Below are 22,247 nucleotides of genomic sequence, written 5' to 3' on the forward strand. Positions count from 1 at the left end.
AATCAGGTGCAGAATTCAAGGCATATCTTTGCCAGATTTCCTTCCATTGTCTTGTCTTTATGCTCCGGCTGCTCCCATTAGAGAATGACCTCAACAAATATACCCCAGCTTCTGAGCAAAGCTGAGCTAATGCAGTTTTAGATCAAAAAATTAAGTCACTGTTATTCATCTTGCCCTGCCCTTTAAAAAGTTTGATCTCTATGTTGCTTTAAAGGAGTTCAGAATCATATATTAGTCTTGCAGTAGCTTGGGAAACCTTTCTACTTTCCTTGCATTAGAAGTACTGGGTGCAAGTGCAATGCTTGGTTCAGTCATGCACTTCTTCAATTACTGCTTAGGCTTTCAGATTGAAATCAGGTTTTAATTTCAAAGAGATCCCACTAAAAGTAAGTCTCAGAGCTGAAGAGCAACACATGCATTTGTACTGAAGCAATTCTAACCATATCAGTTACATGCTGTGTTATTACTGCCCCACAGCAAAAGGGCACCTGGCTGATGATGAGTTTGCATATTTTGTCTTTTGACAGTTTCACTGCATCCTCCCCTCCCTCTTTGCATTTTCCATTCTTCATGTCTTTAGCCTAAGCCTTTCCATCTCTTCTTCCAGAGTGCAGAGTCTAGAGCAACATGAATCCAAGAGACTGAAGTAAGTTTAAAACTAGGTTAGAACGGAGTTTATTATCTAGTCTCATCTTCTACCTAACCAGAGGAAATGATCCTGTTAGTTTATTGAAAACTGTTAACTCAAATGCAATGCCATACATTACCATGACCAATGTCACAGAATCAGAGAAAAATTTAGGTGGGAAGCAGTCCCTGGAGGTTTCTGGTCCAAGCTGAGATAACAGGAACACCAGCTCCCAAGCTAGATCAGCTTACTCAGGCCCTTGCCCACTCAGATTTTGAACATTTCCAGGGCATGGGCTACAGCCTGTCAGGGCATCTGCTCGAGTGCTGTATCATTCTCAAGGGAAGAATTTTTAGCTTCCTTCCAACCAAAATTTCCTTTGTTTCAATTTGTGGCCCTAGAATATTTTACCCTACGTTACTGATATTTACTCTCAGTCTTAATGGATTTAATGTACATGTTTAGCACATTACAGAGGGCTGTTAGAGCAGACTGTTTGAAACAAAACACTGTCCGTGGAGATGGCTGGGAATGAATTCACTCACTTTTTTCCTTTTTTTTTCTTTTTAAGGTAAGAAGTATGTTGCATGTACTGCCCCTGCTTTATCAGTTTTAATTCCTCCTTTTGTCAGTGCTGTTCATCAGCCTAATGTCACCTGTTTGGTTTGCAAACACTACTCAGAAATACTTTGGAGTTGCGTTTCAAATCTATTTGTCAGAATCTTTTGTAATATCAGTGTATCTCTTAAATCTTGCAAGGCTGTTCTTGGTTTCTTTACATCTGAAACCAAACTGATGCTAGAGAGGTCCAGTTTTAAAATGTCATCTCTTCTTCAGAAAAAAATTCAGAACTAGCATAATCACTAAAACTCAGATGCAAAGCTGACTGGTAAGATTAGACTGCCTAGACATTATCTTCACTTATGTCTAGATCAAATATCATTGCTGTAGAGTTGAAAACTTTAGTTGTGAATACTGTACTGAATTTTTCCTCCCAAAAAGAGATTTGGAAACATAAAATGAGAAAATTATCATTTAAAAAAGAACTGTCTTTTAAAACTTTTGCTTCTGCTTATTAGGCTGCAATCTCCATCCCTCCTAGCCCCCTGTGTAAGGGCATGCATTTCTCAAGAGTAAACCCATATTGCAGCCGAGAAACAAAATGTCCTTCAAAGACTGCAAGTAGTTTGCCATGCTAGCAAACTGCAATTTTACAACATCGAACTCCAACCTAAGTATCACCAACCCCTATAGGTTTTCACAAGAGTTCACACATCTAAAGAAGCATCTATAAAGCTGAGTTCTCTACTTTGTGTGTGTTGATATGCAGAAAAAAAAGAATCCTGTGACCAGATCAGTAGCAATACCATCTCAGTAGTATTTGGCTGTGAGGGTTTGGACTCAATATAGGAGCCATAATCAAACATCAAACATAAAAGCATCAAGAAATTTAAGTTCCCTTCAGCTCTGAGCACCCATATGCTTCTGTTTCAAGTTTGAAAGCAGCACAGGAAAAGAAGGCCTCCCTAAGGACTCGTTTCTATTTGCACTGACTGTGTTTCCAATACTAAGAACTGAACAGACCAGCTGTGGGCAAAATGCTTCACAAACAGCTGAGCACTAGCTTATAAACTGGTGTGTAATGAAGAGAATTCTTTCAGAGGCTGCTTTTTATCTTTTTGCTCCCTTCCCTTGCAGATGAAAGTTATCTCACTGTTTGTATTATTATTTTTTTAAAAAAGGAACACCTTATTGCTTCTTCACCTACCCAATGTTATTGCCTACCGAGATGCTTCAGCTGCTGATTCAGCAGCTGATTCAGCTGCTGATCGTCCCTGGGGATGCCTGCCAGGGCTCTGCTGGACATGGGTGTCCTCACTGGCTCTGCTGCCCCAGGAGCTGTGCACAACTCGCGGTCAGCCTGCTGGGGAAAAGCCACCTGGCACGCATTTAATGTCCTTCTCATGTCAGGTCCAGCAGGTTAAAGAGCGTTTGGTTATACCACATTAGGGAATATATGAAACACGGAGATGTATCCAGGGAAGACAGAAGGATTGTGCAATGAAACAAGGCATGGACAAGTGCTGCGGGTTCTTACTGTTGGGCATGTGGATTTTATTTTATAGAGGGTGGGCTGAAGTGAATCAAACTGTTCAGGTTGGGATCTGAGCAGCAGGAACAACAATCAAAGGATGCTCGGGGAAAGCACTCAGAGAGATCTTCATGTGAGAGCTCAGACTGAGTTGGGCTTTCTAGTTTTGAGAAAAAAACACCTGAGAGCTGATGCAAGCACGTATGTAGGAGTAGAATTAACTTCAAACTCTTTCACTCTTATGGTACTTTAGATGAAATTACAAGTTGCACACCAAGAGATGAAATTATGTGTTTTGAAACATATATACATATTTTAAGCCACAGATTATCAGAACTTGATACCACAAGACACTGAGAAAGGGCATTTGGTTCAACCACCTGCATCACTCAAGCAAATTACCTCAGAGTTTGCTCATATACAAAGAGCAGCAGCTACCACAGACAAACATGAAAAGAGGTCTGTCTTCATGCCTTCTTCCCTCACTTTATTGGTGTACCCCCTCACACCTATACCTCCCATCTTGACCACTTGCACCCCACTTACCCCTATGCTGGGATCCACCGTCAGATCCCCACCAGACTTTCTCATTTGTCTCACCCTAGGGCAAGGATATCCTCTCATCTGCCTATCACCAAGCCTATTAGATGATCTGTAGGGCTGGTTGTGTCCAGGTGCTGACCCGAGCTGCAGAAGTAGGTCACCACCTGTGAAAGGGTCTTTCCATCTCCAGAGATATGGGTGCCACAACCTGGGAGATTCTGTAGAAGCATCTCTTTGGAAATGGAGGGTATCAGCAGGTCTCATCACAGGTTGTAACCATTCTCTATTCTACAATACCTAAGAAAATTCAGACCCTTTAAAATGACAGAAACACTCTGTTCAGAAAACACAACCTTTTAGGGACTGGTTCTGCTTTGACTGGGAGCTCTGCCAAGGATATCAGCTGGAGGAGGAATGAGGCCCTTCATTTCAGTTAGTTAGAGCAAAACAACACAAACAGCATCACAAATGCCTGTCTGGGACATTCACAGGCAGGGAAGTCTGTTTTCTTGTTTACCTCCTCCATAGAATACAGTGAAGTATTGGGGCTTTCTCTTTCTGCCTGCCTTTGTTGCATTAAATTTTGAAAGCTCACTGTCTCTAAAGCCACTCTAAAGCTGCCCTTCTCCTCCGGCTTTTGGACTTGTGAACCAGAGCTGAAAGCTTATGCCAGTCTTCTGCCTGACTGGAAAGAAAAGTGCCAAGAAGAAAAGACAGGCACTTCTCAGGAAGACCATACATCCCACATCCTATAGAGAAAGGCATCAAGGAATCTACTTCAGCAATATCACTGTCTGAGCTGCCTGTGCAGGTGACTTAGCACTTCTGACATTGGAAATGGATTCCCAAAATGTTACTACATAGAGAAGGGGGGGGGGGGGGGGGGAGCAGCCGTGCAGAGGAATAGAAAACTCAAACCAATATATTTGGCAAGTGCTTGTACATGCTGCGGTCCCAGACCCAGTGGGATGTGCTTACCTCATTTGTTTCACGTAGGTGAACCTAGCCAGGATGTTTTCTTTAGTCGTGGGCAGTGTGACAAGAATGGGACATCCAAATAAGGTCACTCAGGATGTGTTTAACAACACTGGGTAAAGTCTGTGGCAAAGGCTCATGCACACACATACACACAGAGCATGCACTGTACATACCATTGACTTAGTGCGTCATTATTCCTAGAATAACTTCGGGAGAGGCACTCCACCCTTGTATTTCCAACGCTGAAGAAGTGATTGTCCCAGAGTGATTTTAAGGGAGGGGAGGCAGAGAGAAGGGTCCCTGATTTCTCTGACCTCTTTGAAGAGAGGCAATGCAAAGAAAATCGTTAAAAGCAGAGGTAGTTTCAAATCTGTCAACCCAAACTCCCTTGTGATCTTTGAAACAGCAGAGAGCAACAGGCTACCTGAGGCCATCCTAGATACCCAGATAGCACAGAGTTCTGCAAAAGGACAAGCCACACACCTGTTTAAATAGAAGTCAATGTGCTTTATTAAGCAACAGTGCTACAGGTGCTCCTACATGATGAAAGGTAGTCCACCACTGTGAGGGAACGTGCATTTTTACTTGTAGGAGAATCCTGGAAGGCAACCCCATTATATTGAGTAGGAAACTCCTTTTTTTAACCTGCAAATTTTTGACAGTGCATGAAGGACTTTCAAAAGGTCTGCAAAGGGTAACTGAGAGAAAATCACTTAAAGTAACTTAAACTTGTAGAAAGAACTTTAAAATGTAGAAAAAAAGAATAAAACATAGAAAAGTTTGCCTTTATCTTTCTTGTAAGTCCTCTGCGTTTGACTGAAGTGATAAGCAAAGAAAGAAAGGAGTTACTTGGCTAGCAGCAAAACAAGGGATGACATACAGTTGCTGAGATCAGGGTTTTACAGATTCGAAATGGTAAGTTTTGATCAAATAATGACCTAAGACTGAAACTCAAACCAGCCAAAATGGGGCAAAGTCAGATCCCAGGCTGCTCCCATGACCCTAGCTCAGTTCTTTCTGTGTACAGTTTTGGGTATAAATTGTGGTTAAATGATCATATTTAAATAAATTACAACATTTGCTTCATTCAGCACAGAAAGTTATTACGTTCATTTACAGATACTGAGTGGTTTGTGTCCCATTTGCTCTGTGTCCTGGGCTAGCACTCCTAGCACATGCCGTACCAGCGAGGCACAAGCATCACAGCCATTACAGTCGAGGCACCTGGCCCAGTTGAGTGCCCAGGCTAACTGGCATAGCCAGACCTGTGCTGCCTCTGAAGCAAGGAGCAAGGAGGCAGCCAGAGCAGGCCTGGGATGAAGGCATGGCAGGAAGAAGGAGGAGAATGAGACCCACTAAGGGGCAGAGCATCAATGATTTTTCTCCAATAAATTTCAGCCTGCAAGCTGGGGCCTGTCTTATCCTTCTTTTCTTTACAACCTTGCTCTGAAGTGAGAATTTCCTCACTTTACCTCAGTGATTCCCAACATCCACCATGGGTGGTACCTCCGGGCTGTCTCCCAGCTGCCTTTGCAGGATGCACCCAAGGAATGCCCTGTGCTACTGTGGCACCTGACACTGTCTGTGTAGCACCCCTGCAATGGGAAGTGGAAAATGTGGCAATGTGGCCATCTTGACCATAGGAATGTCCGTGTTCAGTCCTGAGGCGTAGGCCAGACCTGCCCTTTCCCACCAACATGTCTCAGGGTCCACATGTGCTCACACTGCTGTTTTCACTCACTTTGCCTCCTGTCTGCTTAAAGGCTCCTCATAGCAGGGCCTAACCTATTTCCACGTTTGAACAAAACTTAGCACTACCTGAATTATCCATTTGGACTAAGGTAGCAGTTAAAGAAGAACAGCAGTTCTGAGTTTGCTGAAATGGTTTTTTGTTCCATTTTTTCCTTTCTTCTAAAACAAGCAAAATCTGTAAGACTCTGCAGCTAATTCTTTGCTGAAAAATAAGAAAAGCTGTCTTGATTTGTCAAACGTCTCAGAACAACACAGAGATCTAAAAAAGCAGTGTTGACGTATGTGGTAAAAGTTGCAGAAATCTTGTTAATACTGATGCAACAGCATAACGATACATGAGAAGAAAGGTTGTCATCACTTCTATTAGACTAACAGACACAGCTGAAGAAGTAAACAAGCTTTCATACACCTGATTACTTCATCAACAGCTGAATGGGTAGAAATAAGTAAGTGGCATACCAACAGATGGAGTAAATGGATCAGCCTGAAATAAAAAAGAAATGGACTGTTGAAAAAAACACATGCAGTGGGCATTTGTACGTTTAAGACAACAACAACGATGTCCATGAAAAGGCAAAATTTGCGTTGTTGTCCTCACGAGCAGAGACATATAAATTCACTTTAGCCCAGCAGCTTAAACAGAACTCAGCAGTCTGGAGTTTTGCTGACCCTATGGGGAACTTTTGAAAATGCCAAACAACTTAAGCATGTGAAAGTAGTCTTTGCTTCTTTGACACAGAAAAAAATTAAACAGCTGCTCACAGCTGGCATGTGCTAAAATGGGGTTTGAACAAATTTTTCAAATTCTGAGAACTGTTTCTCTGCAGCTAGAGCACTGGGGGGAGATCAGACCAGTGCATAACGGCAAGCACCAAAAAATCCGTGATGAATATGAAATAACAAACCAGAAAAACTGCATTCAGAAAAGAATCACAAAAAATTCCAAGAGGACACACTATCCTATAAGTGCCTCTCACAGAAACTTTTGCATCTGTTTCTGAGCTATACATATCCACATTTCAGTGGTAGTCTAATGAAAGGGAGCAAAAGAAAAACAAAACAAACAAACAACAAAAAAACCCCAAGCATTTGTTTTAATACCAGAGTGAAAAATACTGGTGGATAATTTCAACAATAGATACATCTCTTTAAAGAAAGAGAAGAATGAAACACCTTCCTTTCCTTCCAAGCTATCTTTTAAATGAAAGTAAAGCATTTCAGATGTTATAACCAGTAAAAATCTGTAGCCTAGATTGCCTCTCAGTGAAGACAGCTTTGTCAGTCTACTCAGTTTAAGATATGACCCTTATACACTTTGGCTAAAAAATGCTGTCATTTACACAGGTGTATATACACTGACGCAAGTCTCTAGATTTACACAGGTGTGACAAGAATTTGGCAGACTTTTTCTAATTTTAAACAATAAAAAAAAAAAAAAATCAGATCAGCTTTTGCAGTTGGTTGCAGTTGGTTACAGTTGTAGCAATCCATAACATGTCTGGTGCTGATGGCACTGCTCCACAGCTTGTTAATGAAACTAAGAATTTTGCATATTGTGTCCAACTAGACACTGTAACTGAACATGACTGCTACAATTAAAATCCTCAGGTTTCTTTTTTAGAAAAATAATTATTGTTTGGTAGTCTTCAGTTTTGTTTTAATTTTTGAAAGAAACCTCAACACAGCCTAGTTTTATAACCTGTTATTCCTGCCTTCATTATTTTACCCGTAGGCACAGTGTCCCATTAGTACAGTATTTCATACAACAAATGCAACCATATTTTTTTTAATGTGGTTGTAAAGACGCAGAACGTTGGCAGGACAACTGAAGAGCAGGTATTGTACCTTGGAACAGTTTTTAACATCGCTGTCGATTTATTACTTTTCAGCTTGGTCATGTCCCTTTGTAGCTCTTCCAAGCTTGCTTGCTGTACCTGAAGTAATAAAAATGTGCCAATAAGAGTGATTTCAGGTTTGATACAGATCCTAGATCTACTGGCCACAATAATCCATATGACTCTGTAAAATTTTGCCAGCCAGATGTGCAATGTGCGAACAAACATGTGGTGTTTACTTTTTTATAGGTCATTTTCAGCTGTTTGTCCAGCTTCAAATTATTTAGGTGACTCAAAATGAAACAGGAGAAATGAAAGGGACAGCTTATTTGAAGCAGGTTGTGCTCCAATCAATTTTTCTTTGCTTAACAAGTATCAGCCCAAAAGGCTCACTACTAAACTTGTACCATAATGAAGGGTGAATCAGGCCCAGGATAACCTAATATCAGCTTTTGAATACATTTGCAAAAAAATTTAGCAGTATTTTATGTTTCCACTAAATCAGAATGTAGTTTGGAAACAGAGAGGGAAGGTAGGAACCTGAATAAACATATCTGAAAAAAAAAGATAATTCAGGTCTGAAGGGTCATTCCCTTCAGTAAAAGTAAAGTGCAGTGGATTGCTCTTCCTGGATCTAACAGTAGGGGCGTGGGAAGCTTTCAGATGTCACAGGGTTGTAGATAACATTTGAACATATGATTAGCTTTCATGAGCTGTCTTTAGAAACCTTACATTTTTCCCCCCCGCACCTTAGCCAGAGATCCTTCCCTTGAGGTTTTGGGACACTTAAAATGTTGCTTTGACAAAAATCAAGGATGTGGAGAAGTTTTTCCTGTGTGATGTCACTTTGCTGCCCTTTATAAGCCTCTGCAGAAAAGAAGGGAACCTATCTGAGGATTCACACTACAGACACAGGCGACCAAGGGCAAGCAAGAAGTACAGAGGCATATCAAATTGCAGATACCGACCGACAGCTAGGAACGGCGAGCCATGCCACAGGGCGGTCCTTACAGCTGCCTGGGGTACATGCTGCTGGTACTCTGCAGCTTGAAGGCTACCCTCGCCTTTCCCAACTCCTCTCCGCTGCTGAATCCCAGCTGGGGGAGTGGAGATCGCCTGATGCACCTCTACACAGATACAGAGAGGAACAGCTTCCATCTCCAAATCAATGCTGATGGCTACATTGATGGTGTTCCTCACCAAACCATTTACAGTAAGTAGCTTACTATGGACCCTCAGTCTTCATGGGAGCAGGGGAGGGAGAACAAGACTTGCTTTCTCACTAGCTATAGAAAATCCCCTCCTCTTGTTAGGCAGGCAGACAGAGGACTTAGCTATGGGATGGAAAATATACATAACTATAATCATCCTTTTGTTTAATGAACAAACAAAATAGCACCAAAGAAATCTAATGGATGGGGAATTTCATTCCTCACCTAAGAGCAATGAAGTCTTATGGTTCCTGTAATACTCTGCAAGCAAAAACTACCTGAATTATCCTTCACTTCATGATTTTACCCACAGCTTCTTCTGCAAGTTCCTGTCACAGGTTGGTGATGACATCCCCCTAACAACTACTTGCTATTGGGTATTACCAAAGGAACTGCACTGAGGGAACTCACCACAGCAGTGGTAGAAAACTGATAGCATCCATAAAATCTGTATTTTGTGGTAGAGAGCTGATAGCTACTAAAACTAACTCTAATTGCATAGAATATGGGTATGCAAAGGTTGATTTAAAAATGGGGAAACTATGAAAGGCCAGATTGTTGTAAAAGAAGTGTTAAGCCTTTGGGGTTCATGAGAAGTAACTATTCCCTACTGTAACTAAAAGGATCTCAAATTGTTTCATGGAAAACTGAAGTATTCTTCTTCCTTTGCTGAATACCTGACCCAAATACCCTAGTTAGTAGAAAAATGGGGTTTTTTTTAAAGAGAGTTATTTCATAGAGTTTCAAAAGTAATTCTCTTTTAGCAGCACTCAAATCACAAGCACCTAGGCATTATAAAGTCATGCTTATTATTATTGCTGCATAGCATCTTCTTCATACACTCAATTAAAAATGTAAGCATATGCAATGATGTTTTTACATAAGTATATAAGGAGCAAAGGGTGTTTTTAAAAGTTATCATTTAATCAAGGAGAAAAAAGGATCAAGTTCTTCTATTTTTTTTATTTTTTTTTTTTAGGAATTGCTAATGAAACATTTGCAGGGATGCTTCCACTGTGTTACTGTTATTCTTCCTGCACATTTTACAAATTTTAAGTATGCTGGTCAAGAACAAGTGTGATGTTTTAGAGAACAGGTAGCAAAATATCATGTTTTTCTCATATTTGCCATGAAGCAAATACACCAGTACTTGTCATGGTGGAACACGAAGGGTGGAAATCAGACGATGAAATGGATCATGAAAGGGAGGGTGACTGAATCTCTACCAGGTCACCATGGTACCACTGAGACTCCAGATAAATGAGAAGTGTAAAGTTCTGCACCAGGGCTGCAACAACCATGAGCTGAGCTGCACAGGCTGGATGTGTACAGCCCTCCTGGGTAGGACCTAAGGATTACAGCAGACACTGAGTCAAAGATAAGTCAAAAACAGACTCCAAAACGAAGGTACATAACCTACTGTGGTCAGCAGCTTGAGGAAAGTTGTTATTCCCACTTTACTCAGCACCAGTGAAACTGCTCTTGGAGCACTAAAACAGCCCCAGTTCAATGTGGATGTGGAGAAATTGGAGCTGGTCAGGCAGCAGTATTTCAGGATGGTCAGGGGCCTTGAGCACAATCTATCGGGAAAGGTTGAGGGAGCTGCGTTTGTTTAGTATAGCAAAAAGGAGGTCAAGGGTAATCTAATACCATAGGGCAGCCACGAAGATGAGGAAGACAAACTCCTCTTGGTAGCGGCTGATGACAGAATTAAGGCCAATGTCTCCAGGCTGTGGTTTGGAACTTCAGAGGGTATGTTAGGCGAAAAAACATTGTCTTTGGGAGGTTAGTGCAGCACTGGAACAGGGCACCCAGACAGGTGTTGGCATCTCCATCCTGGGAGCTTTCCAAAACTCAGACAGACAAAGCCACGGATAACCTGATCTAGGGTGGGCAGTAGTCCCAGGTCATGTGGGAGGTTGGTTCAGACACTCAGAGGACACTTCCAGCCAGACCAGCTATGGATCTCTAAGGCAATGGTGCAGTGTTGAACTGGGTCCTGGATTTGACATCTTTGTTTTTCTAAACAGGTGCCCTAATGATCAAGTCCGAGGGTGCTGGGTCAGTAACAATCACAGGTGTGAAGAGTGGACGCTACCTGTGTATGGACATGAAAGGAAACATTTTTGGTTCGGTGAGTGATGTCTTTACTAAGACTCAAGACTGAAAGGCAGGTGCAATCTGTTACTGTGGTGCCTATTTCCTCAGCTAGGGAAAATCTGTACAGCTACAGCTACAGTAGGAGGATGCAGATCTAAGCGAGCTGAGGACCTGCCACTTAGGTTAAACTTTCCTTGCTTCTTTGATCGTATTGACTTGTAGAGCCAACAAAAATCATCTGAGTTCCTGCTTGGGCAAACGAGGGCAGAATGAGATCCAGTGATGGACCAATCTGAATTCCTGCTGTAGCGTAGGGCCATGGGTTGGGAGTAGCTCAAACAATTCAGGCCTCTGAAAGAAAACAATGTTAGCATTACAATATCTTTGCTGAAAACATGGGCATGCATCTCAAATCTACATTTGACTAAGCCTGAGTTGCCTGAGTGACAGAGCTGGCAGATCAGAAAAACACCTGCTGCAAGATCTCATCCCTCTTTCCGTCTTTAATTGGCACTTGTCCTTCACCAGATGCCTCTGCTCACAGGTGTCATTTTTTTCCCTAAGCATTACTTCAGCCAAGAGGACTGCGTGTTCAACCACAGGACGCTGGAAAATGGATATGATGTGTACCAGTCTCCCAAACACAACTTCCTGGTTAGCTTAGGCAGAGTTAAACAAGCTTACTTCCCTGGTATGAATCCACCACCATACTCCCAGTTTTTGTCCAGGAGAAATGAAATCCCTTTGTTTCGATTCAACACACCTGAGCCCCACAGAAATACTAGAAGTGCAGATATTGATCCAATGGATCCTCACCAGATCCTGATCCCGCAGAGAAAGATCTCTGCATTCGGATCTCAGTCGCAGCAGCAAGCAGACTTTTCCCACATGCCCAGAGAACCCATGAGAATCAACCAGAATGATGTGGTCAACCCAGATGACCCACATGCTATGATGGATGCCAGGAGATATGCAAGTCCTCGCTTTTATATTACAAGATAACTGTGGCCCCATCACTTGGAAACTGAAGAAGTGGGTGTATACAATAGGGAAAAGGAACTGTCTAGCACACTCAGTCTGAACATCAAAATGGCTGTTAGAATGGCTATTAGAAACCTGAAAGACATTGGGAAAAAATCCTTGATTACTGAAAAAACAAGTTGGACATTTCCAGTTGGAGGTCTGTTTTACTTGAAAGAAGATTTCTGAAAAGAGTAATACAAACAAAACGTTTTAGGGTCTGAATTGCCTTAAGTATGCATCCATGAAAAAAAGAATTCACTTGAATGAAACAAGAAATTGATGTTACGTTACTGATGTAACTAGGAAGAGACACGGAGCATCTGAGATTCCAACAGAGACACAGCATCCTCTTACCAGCACCATCCCTCACCATGCAAGCCGAGCAGACAAACTGACCAATGGTGTGTTATATCATTATATAAAAATTACTATATATATTTTCAGCTGTTAAGTTGGAGCTTCAGTATCTTTTCATGCCCATACGAGTCAAAAAGTGACCACGCTGCTCCACCACACATGGAAAACTGGAGTAAGTAGCAGGAGAACAGGACAGGGTCAAATGGTCTTGTGTAGAATGAGTCATTTCTGACACTTAACTGAATCCATGCTGAAGTTTGGGGAAAAAAGAGGAGAGTCTCACTGTCTCTCAAGTGCTTCTCTACAACACTTCTATATTAACTAAGTTCTAGCTTCACAATATGGAAATATCGTGTAGAGACATTCATAAGTTTTGCATATTTCCAATGCAGAGAGAAATATCAGGATTACTAATGATCAATAGTGTATTAAACAGGATGGTTTGTTTTGCACACTGTTGAACTATACAGAGGGAAAAACAAAAGCGAAAAATCATGCCTTATAGGCATCAAATTATTAATAATGCATGAAGACTCTCATCTAATCAGTGAAAATTAAGTCTGTATTTAGAAAATACATCCATGTTTCTATTTAGTTCTGAGCAGGTATCAGATGCTTTATACCTGGAAGAATGAAATTACTTTAATATTAATCAGGAGATCTCTAAAGTTGACAAAACCTTTTCCCTAGATTCGTATACATTATGGGTAAGTTCACTCACCAGAATCTAACCTCATATATACATCTGAAGTTTACAAATCTGTAGTTAAGACGTGATATCTGCAGAGCAGAGCTTTATATTGTAATTTAGGTGTCAAATTGTTAGCTGGAAAAATTCAGTATAGCTTGATTGGTTTTAATGGAGCTATATTCATTTCAACAAGAACTCTGAAAATTGTGTACATACTTAGCCATTTTTCTCCCTTATTTCTTTTCATTTTGATTCAGTCTTCCTGTTATCTTAAATCTGTGTGTGTGATGTTGAAAAAGTTATTCTTGATGTACTCTGCAGAGATCAATAGCAAGGCACCGATAGCTGCACGAAAATCCAGTGTGGCAGATACTTGAGCTTTTTATTTTGGTGTGTGTGCATTTTCTGCATGTCAAGATACAGATTTTTCTGTTTTGTTTATTTAGTATATTTAACAGCCTGACAACAGTCTGAAAATGGTACATTTGTCCCAAGTGTGCTCATAGCAATAACGCAAAAGACATTAGGTTAGATTCTGGTCCCGTTCTTTTTTCCGTCTCATGAAGTAATTCACTGAAGCCACCGGAGTTCCAGCAGCATAACAAAATCAGAACAAGGCTCCCTGTGTTTCTTGCTTTCATTGAAATTGTTCTGGATTTAGCGCAGGACTTGTCCTGCTGACAGCATTTAAAATAATCTCTTTTTTTTTTTTTTCCTGTATAAGTGTATATACACAATATCTCTTTATCTACAACATCCAAGCTGTTATATTAGAGAAGTCATAGGGCCTGATTCTGTGTTAGAATAGTTTTCCTATGTGGAGTGATTCCTAAGTCATGTAAGTTCTCAGAAGCACAGGACAAGCTAAATGATTAGGATTAGACCAAGAGTTCTCTCTCATAATTTGTTGTTTTTCGTCCTCTAAACTCATCATGGTTTTGTTTAGTTTCAAAAGGAAAAGAGTGATTCTAACGGATTTAGGAGAATTGCAGCGTGGGCGGACAGCTGTGCATTTTCTTGCTTACTCAAAATACAGCAAGACTTTTTACCTTGCTGTCTATACAGTGGAGAGGTGTGATTTTATTTATATGTTCTAGTTGAATAATTTTACTTGATTCCTACACCATTCTTCTTGGCTTTTGCTCTTTGAGAACTCTGGACTGCAATTACACAAGAAAAGCTTTCATTTTGCATAAATTGCATAAAAGAGCTCTCTAGGATGCTGAGTCAATGGACCTACAACAATATGATTCATGAAAAGTTCTGCCTCAATCCTTACCAAACTGATGAGAAATGTCAGTGGGGTTAAATCTCTATATTCATACATTAGAACAAAGTAAGAAGGGTTGCTCACTCCATCAGTAGCCAGGGGGGTTAGTCCCTAAGCTAAGGATGAATGCACGGCAGATTTTGCATCAAAAAATGTATCTGCAACTATAGAGAACTGTATTGAAATGTCAAAAGAATTAATTCTTCAAAGGAGATGCTGGCAATCACCAGCTAGTAAGAAAGCATCACTTATTTATATTGCAATATTTATTTATTTATTTGAGTGGGTCTTAAGTCCCACAGAATATTTATAAATATTTATAACAATGTATTATACAGACTTTTTCCTTTTATAAAAGTACCAATAAACTTTTCCTTCTCTCCAAATGGTGGATTCTGCTTCATCAGTTCAAGATTGTTCATCATCTGTCCCCATTCCAGAAGGACTGGAGTAAACAAATAGCACTAGCTGTGTCTGAAAATTTTTGTGTCCCACTGTCTCCTGTGATTTTCACCCTCACAAGGTTGCAGCTTCCTGGGTGTTTCATGCACCACAACCATGAAAATTCTGTGAAAGATGATGAGAAAATTAAAGTCTTAGTAGGTCTAGATTAACCATGAAGGGATTGTCACCTCTACTGGGAAACTTCTGCAACCCAAAAGCAATAGAAAACCACTGGTCTGGCAGTTCAGTCCTGCTAGGAAATATTTGTGATACTGGCTCCAAGACCTTAGGATAAAAGATAAAAGTAATGGTAAATTATCATTACTGCTCACACGAAATATTTTAGCTCCAATCCTAGGGCTATGCTAAGGCTCTGTTTTGCAGCAAACAGGTCACAGCTTGAATAAATTGCAGATACCATCCTCATAGTTCTTTCCTGTAACGGTCCCCAGGCCCAGCAAGAGCCAGCAGAGAGCTGCAAAATGGCAAGTGCCCGTGGGTCTGCTGGTTTATCTCCTCACAGTTCTTCCCCTCTCCACAGATACTCTGTGGAGCTCTGTCATAGTCAATAGCATCATTTGCATCTGCTGTGGTGTGCATACCAAGAGAAGCATGATATTACCACCAGCTACCACAGTACAGTTGCACTTTGTGGGCAAGAGGACAGTGGTCTTCAGTGGGAGGGTGGTCAGGTAGGTGGGGAACTCTCTTCTCCAAGATCCCTTTCTCCTTCCATTGCTGAAGTTTAGGTCCATGGACTTGAAAGGGGGAAGAAGCACAGCAGGAATGTGCAACAGAATTGAAGCATGTGAGAAAATTAATAGATGCCAATGTACCATTAAAAAAAAAAAAAAAATCAGCTGGTCTCTTTTAGTCTCCCACATACTTGAAACCTCAGTACTGCCTTGGGACTGTTCAAACCCATTCACAATAAGCTATGCACAGTGAAATAAGAAGCATGCTGCAGAGCAACTGTGGCCCCAGAAACCATCTCTGCCACCTCTCTCTCTTTCGAAGAGCAGGACAAACACGAAGGTTTGTTCAGTTGTTGTCTTTCTGACCAGGAAGCTTTTTCTGTTGTGAACTGAATCTGCACCTGGCTCTTAAAGCAAGGAAAAAATGCTGAGAAAGAGGAAAAATCCAAAGACTGACGTTTTATGGACCATGAGGTGTTACTAGAAATAATTTCTGAGACCATTTTCTGATTGGAGTAACCCAAATAACACACAAAGCATCTGCAAGGTACCTTAGCACAGCACTGAAAGCAACATCATGGATGATAATGGTAAAGGACAATCAATGAAATCCAGACCGCCTATTCCTGATGTCTTTCTAAAAGAGACACCTCCTAAAAAAAGCACTTGATGCCCATCTCTAGGCCAAACAAATTCTGGGAAATGCAACTGAAAAGTGAAGCAACTTCTTTTTGAGAAGCATCTGTACATGGTGACATTAAAGAACTGCGCTTGAACAGTAGTGTGAGCGGAGGCTCTTGAAGGATGTCTCAAAAGATTTAACTGGGCCTTGTTTATTTAATAAATAGAGAAAGATTTATCATATAACTCTTTAAGCCCAAATTGCTACAAAGGGCCAGCAGAAAGCTGGACTGCATGTAAACTAGTCCATGCATGTACACATCTGAAACATTGTTTTGTAAAGACATTTTTCAGTTTTCATTTTCCATCTAAAACGAAATTGAAGAGTCAGCAGAATCAGGTGTGTTGGCCTTTTTATGGGTAACATGTGCCTGCAAAGGGAGGGAAGCAAAACAACGGCAAAGAGTGAGTTTCTCAAAGCTGAGAACAAACTGCCAGGCAGACCATCACCTATCTGTGTTTCATCCCTGCTTCTTCTGCCTGGGTGGGGTTTTGGAATTACAGTAGCTTGATGCCTTGATGTAACCTTCTACCTTCCCTCCAGAGATCCTCACATTGCATTTGGTCAGTGCTCCCTCCTTCCAGAGCTGCTGAAGGTGCAAGGCAGAGGAGACTGAGCTGGCCACTCCAAGAGCCCCTAGCTGTTCTTTCTATTGCTAGATTTCATCTCATTGCAAACTGCGTAATTTTGCAAACAGTTCTTCAGTAATAATCCTGTAATTCTGTTTGATAACAGTACTAGATGGTAGTGGTCCTCAAAGCCCAGAACAAAAAGGCTTTTGCAAAACACTTATCAGCCCCCGAGTTTTCCTGTGGCATGGGCTAGGCTGTTGGTGGACTTGCCAAGGTTGTTAGTGCTTTAGGTGCAACAGTGAAGCACTAAGTGCCTTCTAGCACAAGCCACACCTGCCAAGCATAACATGGGCTCATGCAACCATGGGTTCTGCTCTCCTGCCTGCTGTGTGGGCTATTGCTAGGCTCTTTTCATCAACAACCATGCTGTCTTCCCCTACCCTTGTCTTCATCCCTTGGCTTGATTTAACAGGGATTCACAATCTTTATTTTTTATAATCTAATTCTGTGCTTTTTAGAAAATCATAGGCATTCAGAGAAAGTCCGTGGCTTGGAAAGAAAGGGGTTCATATAGAGGATTTATGCTGAAGTCGAAAGACAAAAAAAATCTCTGCACCCTTTTCACCCAAATGCCTGTGTTTTTCACAAGGACGAATGAAGTTTTATTTTTATGAGTCATGTATGCTTGCAAAGAAGCATGAAAAAAAGAGTAGGGTGCTACTCACACATAGGTCTCAGACACTACCAGGAGATAAAAATTATGAGGCATATTTGGCTACTGAAAGAAATAAGAGAATCCTTCAGATTTTTACCTCCAGTTGCCATTCTAACAGAGCAAGACAGGACATGAAAGGTTACAAGGGGTCCAGACTCCTGTTCCTGACAGTGACCAGTACCAGACCACTGAAAGGACGGTCCCAGTAACGATAATATAGCACCACCTGTTTTTTTCCAACCCTTGTGACAGTTTTAGATCCTAAAGATGATAATTCATACATCTTCCAGCATTCTTGCACTTCCTGTTAATCTTTATTCCTTTCATTCTGTAAATCTTCATTAACCTACCGTGCATCCCACTCTACTTGGCGTTCTGTTAAATGCCTGATCTGGACAATATCTTACAGAAATCTGAGTATTTTGCTTAGTAACTTAGTTCAGGGCCACGCAGTTCTGCTGAAGCACATTGCAGACAACAGGCTGACTAAGACCACAAACCCATTCCAGAACCCTCAGCAAATCCTCATCCCCACAATTCACTGTATTCAAACAATGTGCATAAGCCAGACGGTCTATTTGCTGAGGCTAAGGCACAAGTCTAGATACAGCCCAAATGTTTTCAGAAGGGAGAACACATTTTAAGATGCAAGAAGTAGTAAGATTGGCAAGTTACCTAAATTTAACCTCAATTTCTATGATTTCTTTTTAGTGTTTTACTGAGCTTGAAATCCTTCTGTAAAGTAGGTCTCCCCTTCTCCAAACCTACTATGAGCATTTAAATGAGATGCAGGACTTGTACCGTTCATCTGCCCAAGAGTGAACTTCATTCTTGTGTGTTGACTTTCAGAGTAAGCAACATGCTTAAGAAGGCATAGTTTAGAGACAGCAACATTCCTGAGAGAAATATTGCCTACTCATTCCCCCAAGAACTAACCATACATTAAACACCAACTCCTGGATCTATTGGTAAGAGGAAACTGTTTACAAAGTGCTGTTGGTGTTTATCTGAATAACTCAAGGGTTTTGATTTACGTAACCCAGGTCACTGTTTCCCTGTTTTCAAGGTAGAATTACATTTTCCAGCTCCTCCTCAAAAGTGGCAGGAATTACACACAGTGTTGCAGGTGAGATCTCAGCAGTGCTTGTACAATGACTCCTTTCCTTGACCAGAGACACCTTTCAGGATCAGATTTGTCTTTCTAAATGCAACACCACCAACTTCCTATAGCCAGTCAGTGGTCAATATTACCCCAGGTGCCTCCTTTGCTGTTTTCAACAATTATCTCCCAGCTTGTAGAGGACATCCTTGTCATTGGTATCGAAGTGTCAGGGTTTGCAGTTCACAGTAGGTGGTTTTATGCCACGTCTTTAATTTCACCCCTCAAATTCATCATTTCTTCCTCTGCATGATATTCTGACCCACATAGTCAGAATTGATGGTGCTTCCTCACTAACATTTCCACATTCCTATATTTTTATTCAAAATCATTACAAAAAAATTGCCCCATGAGGAATTTAAATATTTACTCCAGCTCAGTGCTTGACCTTGGACATTATTACTTACTCATACACCCATAAATTGCTTGCATACCTACTTTACCTTTTTTTTTCTAGTAACATTTACCTTTTCCAGTTGAGCTGATGTTTCCTTTGTGTTCAAGCGTTCAATGAAAATTCAGTTAGATTATATTCCATCATTTTTCCCTTGCCTAGACACCAGATATTTCATCAAAGAATTATCAGTTTAGTCTAGTGTGAACTACTTATGGTAAAAACTCATTTAATTATACTCCAGATTTCATTTATGTCTCTTGTCTGTAATTACATTCTCCTTCAGAATTTGTTCTAAAGCCATGAATGTTACTAAAGTCAAACTAACAGTTCTGTAAGATTACTTTGTCCTCTGTTCTCAAATAAAAAAATATTTTATTTCCTATTCTCTAGTCATATGGTTCCACACCCAAGTTGACAGATCTATTTAAAATTCTTGCTTACGGATGTGTAATTTTAGATGTGCTCTCAGAGTTCTGGGATAAAGATTAGTCATTTCCCCTGACAGAAGCATATTAAATTCTTTAATTCTTGGCTTTAAATGTACTATTTTCCCTATCCTCATTCCCGTTATCCATCCTCTTTTACCCTTGTGTTCAATACTGCTGTAAATGAACTAGTCCATTTCAGGGATATAATTCAAGACTATCTAATCTCTATTCCATCCACACACTAGAACATTTTTGATACTTCTTTCCTTGTTCTCTATTTTGATACACACATTATCTCAAGATGTTTTTGTTTTAATTTATTCTGCAAATTCTCATCATTTCATATCTAAGATACAATGTTCTATATGGTATCATTTTCTTTCTACTCCTTATAGGCTCTCTTCCCAGAATCAGTAACTCGTTCTGAGATGATTATTGCTCTAATTGGGCCTAGAGACCCTCCTTGTGATTTTTGCCTGTTTGGGATGTAAATTCTAGATAATTTTTACATCTCTGATTTAAACAAGCAAAGCTTCCCCCCCTTTCTTCCATTTTAAGTCCATTTAAGGCTCTGAAGTATAGCTGACCTTATTAACTCATTTTGTGATTTTTAAGTATAGCTGACCTTATTAAACTAATTTTGTGATTCTTCCCCTCCTGAAATAAAACCTTTTTTACCTCAACTGTTAACTTAAGTAAATCCAGTTTTCAACACCTAGCTCTTCCAAAATATATTCATGACTTATCACAGTCAAGTCTAGTGCATCACCCCCCCTTCAGTTCAGCTACAGCTTGATGAACCAACTGGGCATCAGAGGGAAAGAATATCACATCCAGTCGTACTCCAAAAGGGGTTCTGCCTGGACCTCAAGTGCGTTGCTTTAGTGACCAGTGACTGCCTATTTTGTGGTTTACCCTGGTATCCTCCTGCACCTATATTCTCAAAGCCTCTGCTTTTGCTCTCTGATTGTGCTCTCAGAGGCTCCACTACCAGCTCCTGGTGTTCAGGTAGGACATTTGTAGACTCACACAGGGCTCCCTAGATGCCAAGAAATCCCAGGGATGTTTGCAGGTGACACTATAGCTGTCCCAGTTCAGGAAACCCGCACGATCAGCGTTAGATTTACCACGCACAAACAGATCATCCACATAGTGGGTTTGCAATATCCACAGATATGAGGGAAACAGCTCACATACTGTGCAGTTGATTTGTGCTCATGCAGCTGCCATTTGCCTGGGATTAGTATATATCCAAAAAACCTCAGGCTCATGGCCAAAGCCCTCACAAGAGGGACACATCTGGGGAAAATCTGACATATTTTAGCTACAGGCATGTGGGCTGTGGATCTGAGGCAGTCTCATGAAATATCAAAAGCTTGGATAGAGAATGCATCTGATCTAAATTCTGTACTTAGAAAAAAAAAAAAAAAGAAAGAAAGAAAAGAAAAGAACCAACCACCTCCTCCTATTGCGAAGACAGGACTATGTCTGGAAAACATAAACCGAAAAGAGAACTGTGGGAATAGAGCAAAAGTCTTGAAAAAGGGCTGATACTTTAGAGGAAGGAAACTGTGATACTACCAGTACACTCTGCCAAAGTGCATGCCTGGTGACTGCTAGTCATTTAGCAGACCTGCCAGGAGATGATGTTGGTGGAGCCAAAACTGAGGAACAAGTGTGCTACCATGCAGGGAAATTTGAACTCCTCTTTTTCTCTCCTGTCACCTTTTCCAAATGAAGCCCGGCCTGGTAAAAGCACTGCTTAAACATGAACAAGAACTTTGTCAAAGTAACTCCTCTACCTTTTGAAGCACCACTTTTTTGAGAGCAGAATACCACTGGACTCTGCAGCAAAAGAAAACATTAGCTTTGAAAGGAGGGGACTGATTTTCCTCTTGATCTTGGTGATCTCCGCAGTCACCTTTTCTGCTCCTATTGTCCAGCTGAAAAAGCCTGCCAAAACAGCTTTTATTTTAACCTTCACCTGTTTAAAGGTAATTTTAAAGTACGCATTCGCTCTCTCAGATCTGACTATAGGCTATTATGTGGGCAAGCTGAGATGTTTCTAACATTTATTTCAGCACTATTTTCCCCATAAAGGTATTCAAAAGGAACATACCTTTTTCTTATCACTTCAAATTCTTATAATCCTGGTAATGTGTTTAACAGCTCGATCTGCTTTCACAGCCTTTCTTACATCTTGGCAGCTACTGTTGAAAATCCACCCCGTAGTTAAGGCCTTGTCTCCTGCTGCTAATTAGAGGCTGGCATTTCACAAGGACAAAACACTCATTGCCTACTACCGAGTAATCCCTCAAATATTTATGTTCCACTACTATTCCTAACAGAACCATCTATAACTGTAGCTCTCCTTTCCCATGATCCCAATAAACCTCATGGAATTACTGTACAAATGTACAAGAGTCATTTTATTAAGATTTAATCTCAGTGTTGATATAGACTTAAAAAGACCCGTACTATACATAGACCTTAGAAAAATGGCTTTACAATTAACTTCAGAAGGTTCTAAAGTTACTGATTTACTTTTTAACTCACAGAGAACCTTATATCTGATACAACAAAGGTGAAATAAAAAGCGTAACTATATTAGGGAAGGCTATAAGATCACCTAGGCCAGTATCCTGCCTCCAACAATACCAAGTGCAGATATGTAG

At 40.7% G+C, this 22,247-nt stretch overlaps 1 protein-coding gene across 1 annotated transcript; it reads left to right on the plus strand.

Annotated features, from left to right (window-relative positions):
- The first annotated feature begins 8,818 nt into the window (after window positions 1-8,818).
- Window positions 8,819-12,141, plus strand: FGF23 (fibroblast growth factor 23). The gene is made up of 3 exons (XM_009947494.1): window positions 8,819-9,041; window positions 11,070-11,173; window positions 11,704-12,141. Exons 1-3 carry the CDS (start codon window positions 8,819-8,821, stop codon window positions 12,139-12,141), a joined length of 765 nt encoding a protein of 254 aa, XP_009945796.1.
- The last annotated feature ends 10,106 nt before the right edge of the window (window positions 12,142-22,247 follow it).

This window comes from Leptosomus discolor, chromosome 1, assembly GCF_034619465.1.
Source record: "Leptosomus discolor isolate bLepDis1 chromosome 1, bLepDis1.hap2, whole genome shotgun sequence".
Taxonomy (NCBI): Eukaryota; Metazoa; Chordata; class Aves; order Leptosomiformes; family Leptosomidae; genus Leptosomus; species Leptosomus discolor.

Bases quoted from the DNA above. Each gene is read 5' to 3' on its own strand.
- FGF23 (XM_009947494.1), top strand. From the start codon at position 8,819: ATGCCACAGGGCGGTCCTTACAGCTGCCTGGGGTACATGCTGCTGGTA. The intron at 9,042-11,069 runs GTAAGTAGCTTA...TTTTCTAAACAG, and splicing joins TCCTCACCAAACCATTTACA to GTGCCCTAATGATCAAGTCC. The intron at 11,174-11,703 runs GTGAGTGATGTC...TTTTTCCCTAAG, and splicing joins AAGGAAACATTTTTGGTTCG to CATTACTTCAGCCAAGAGGA.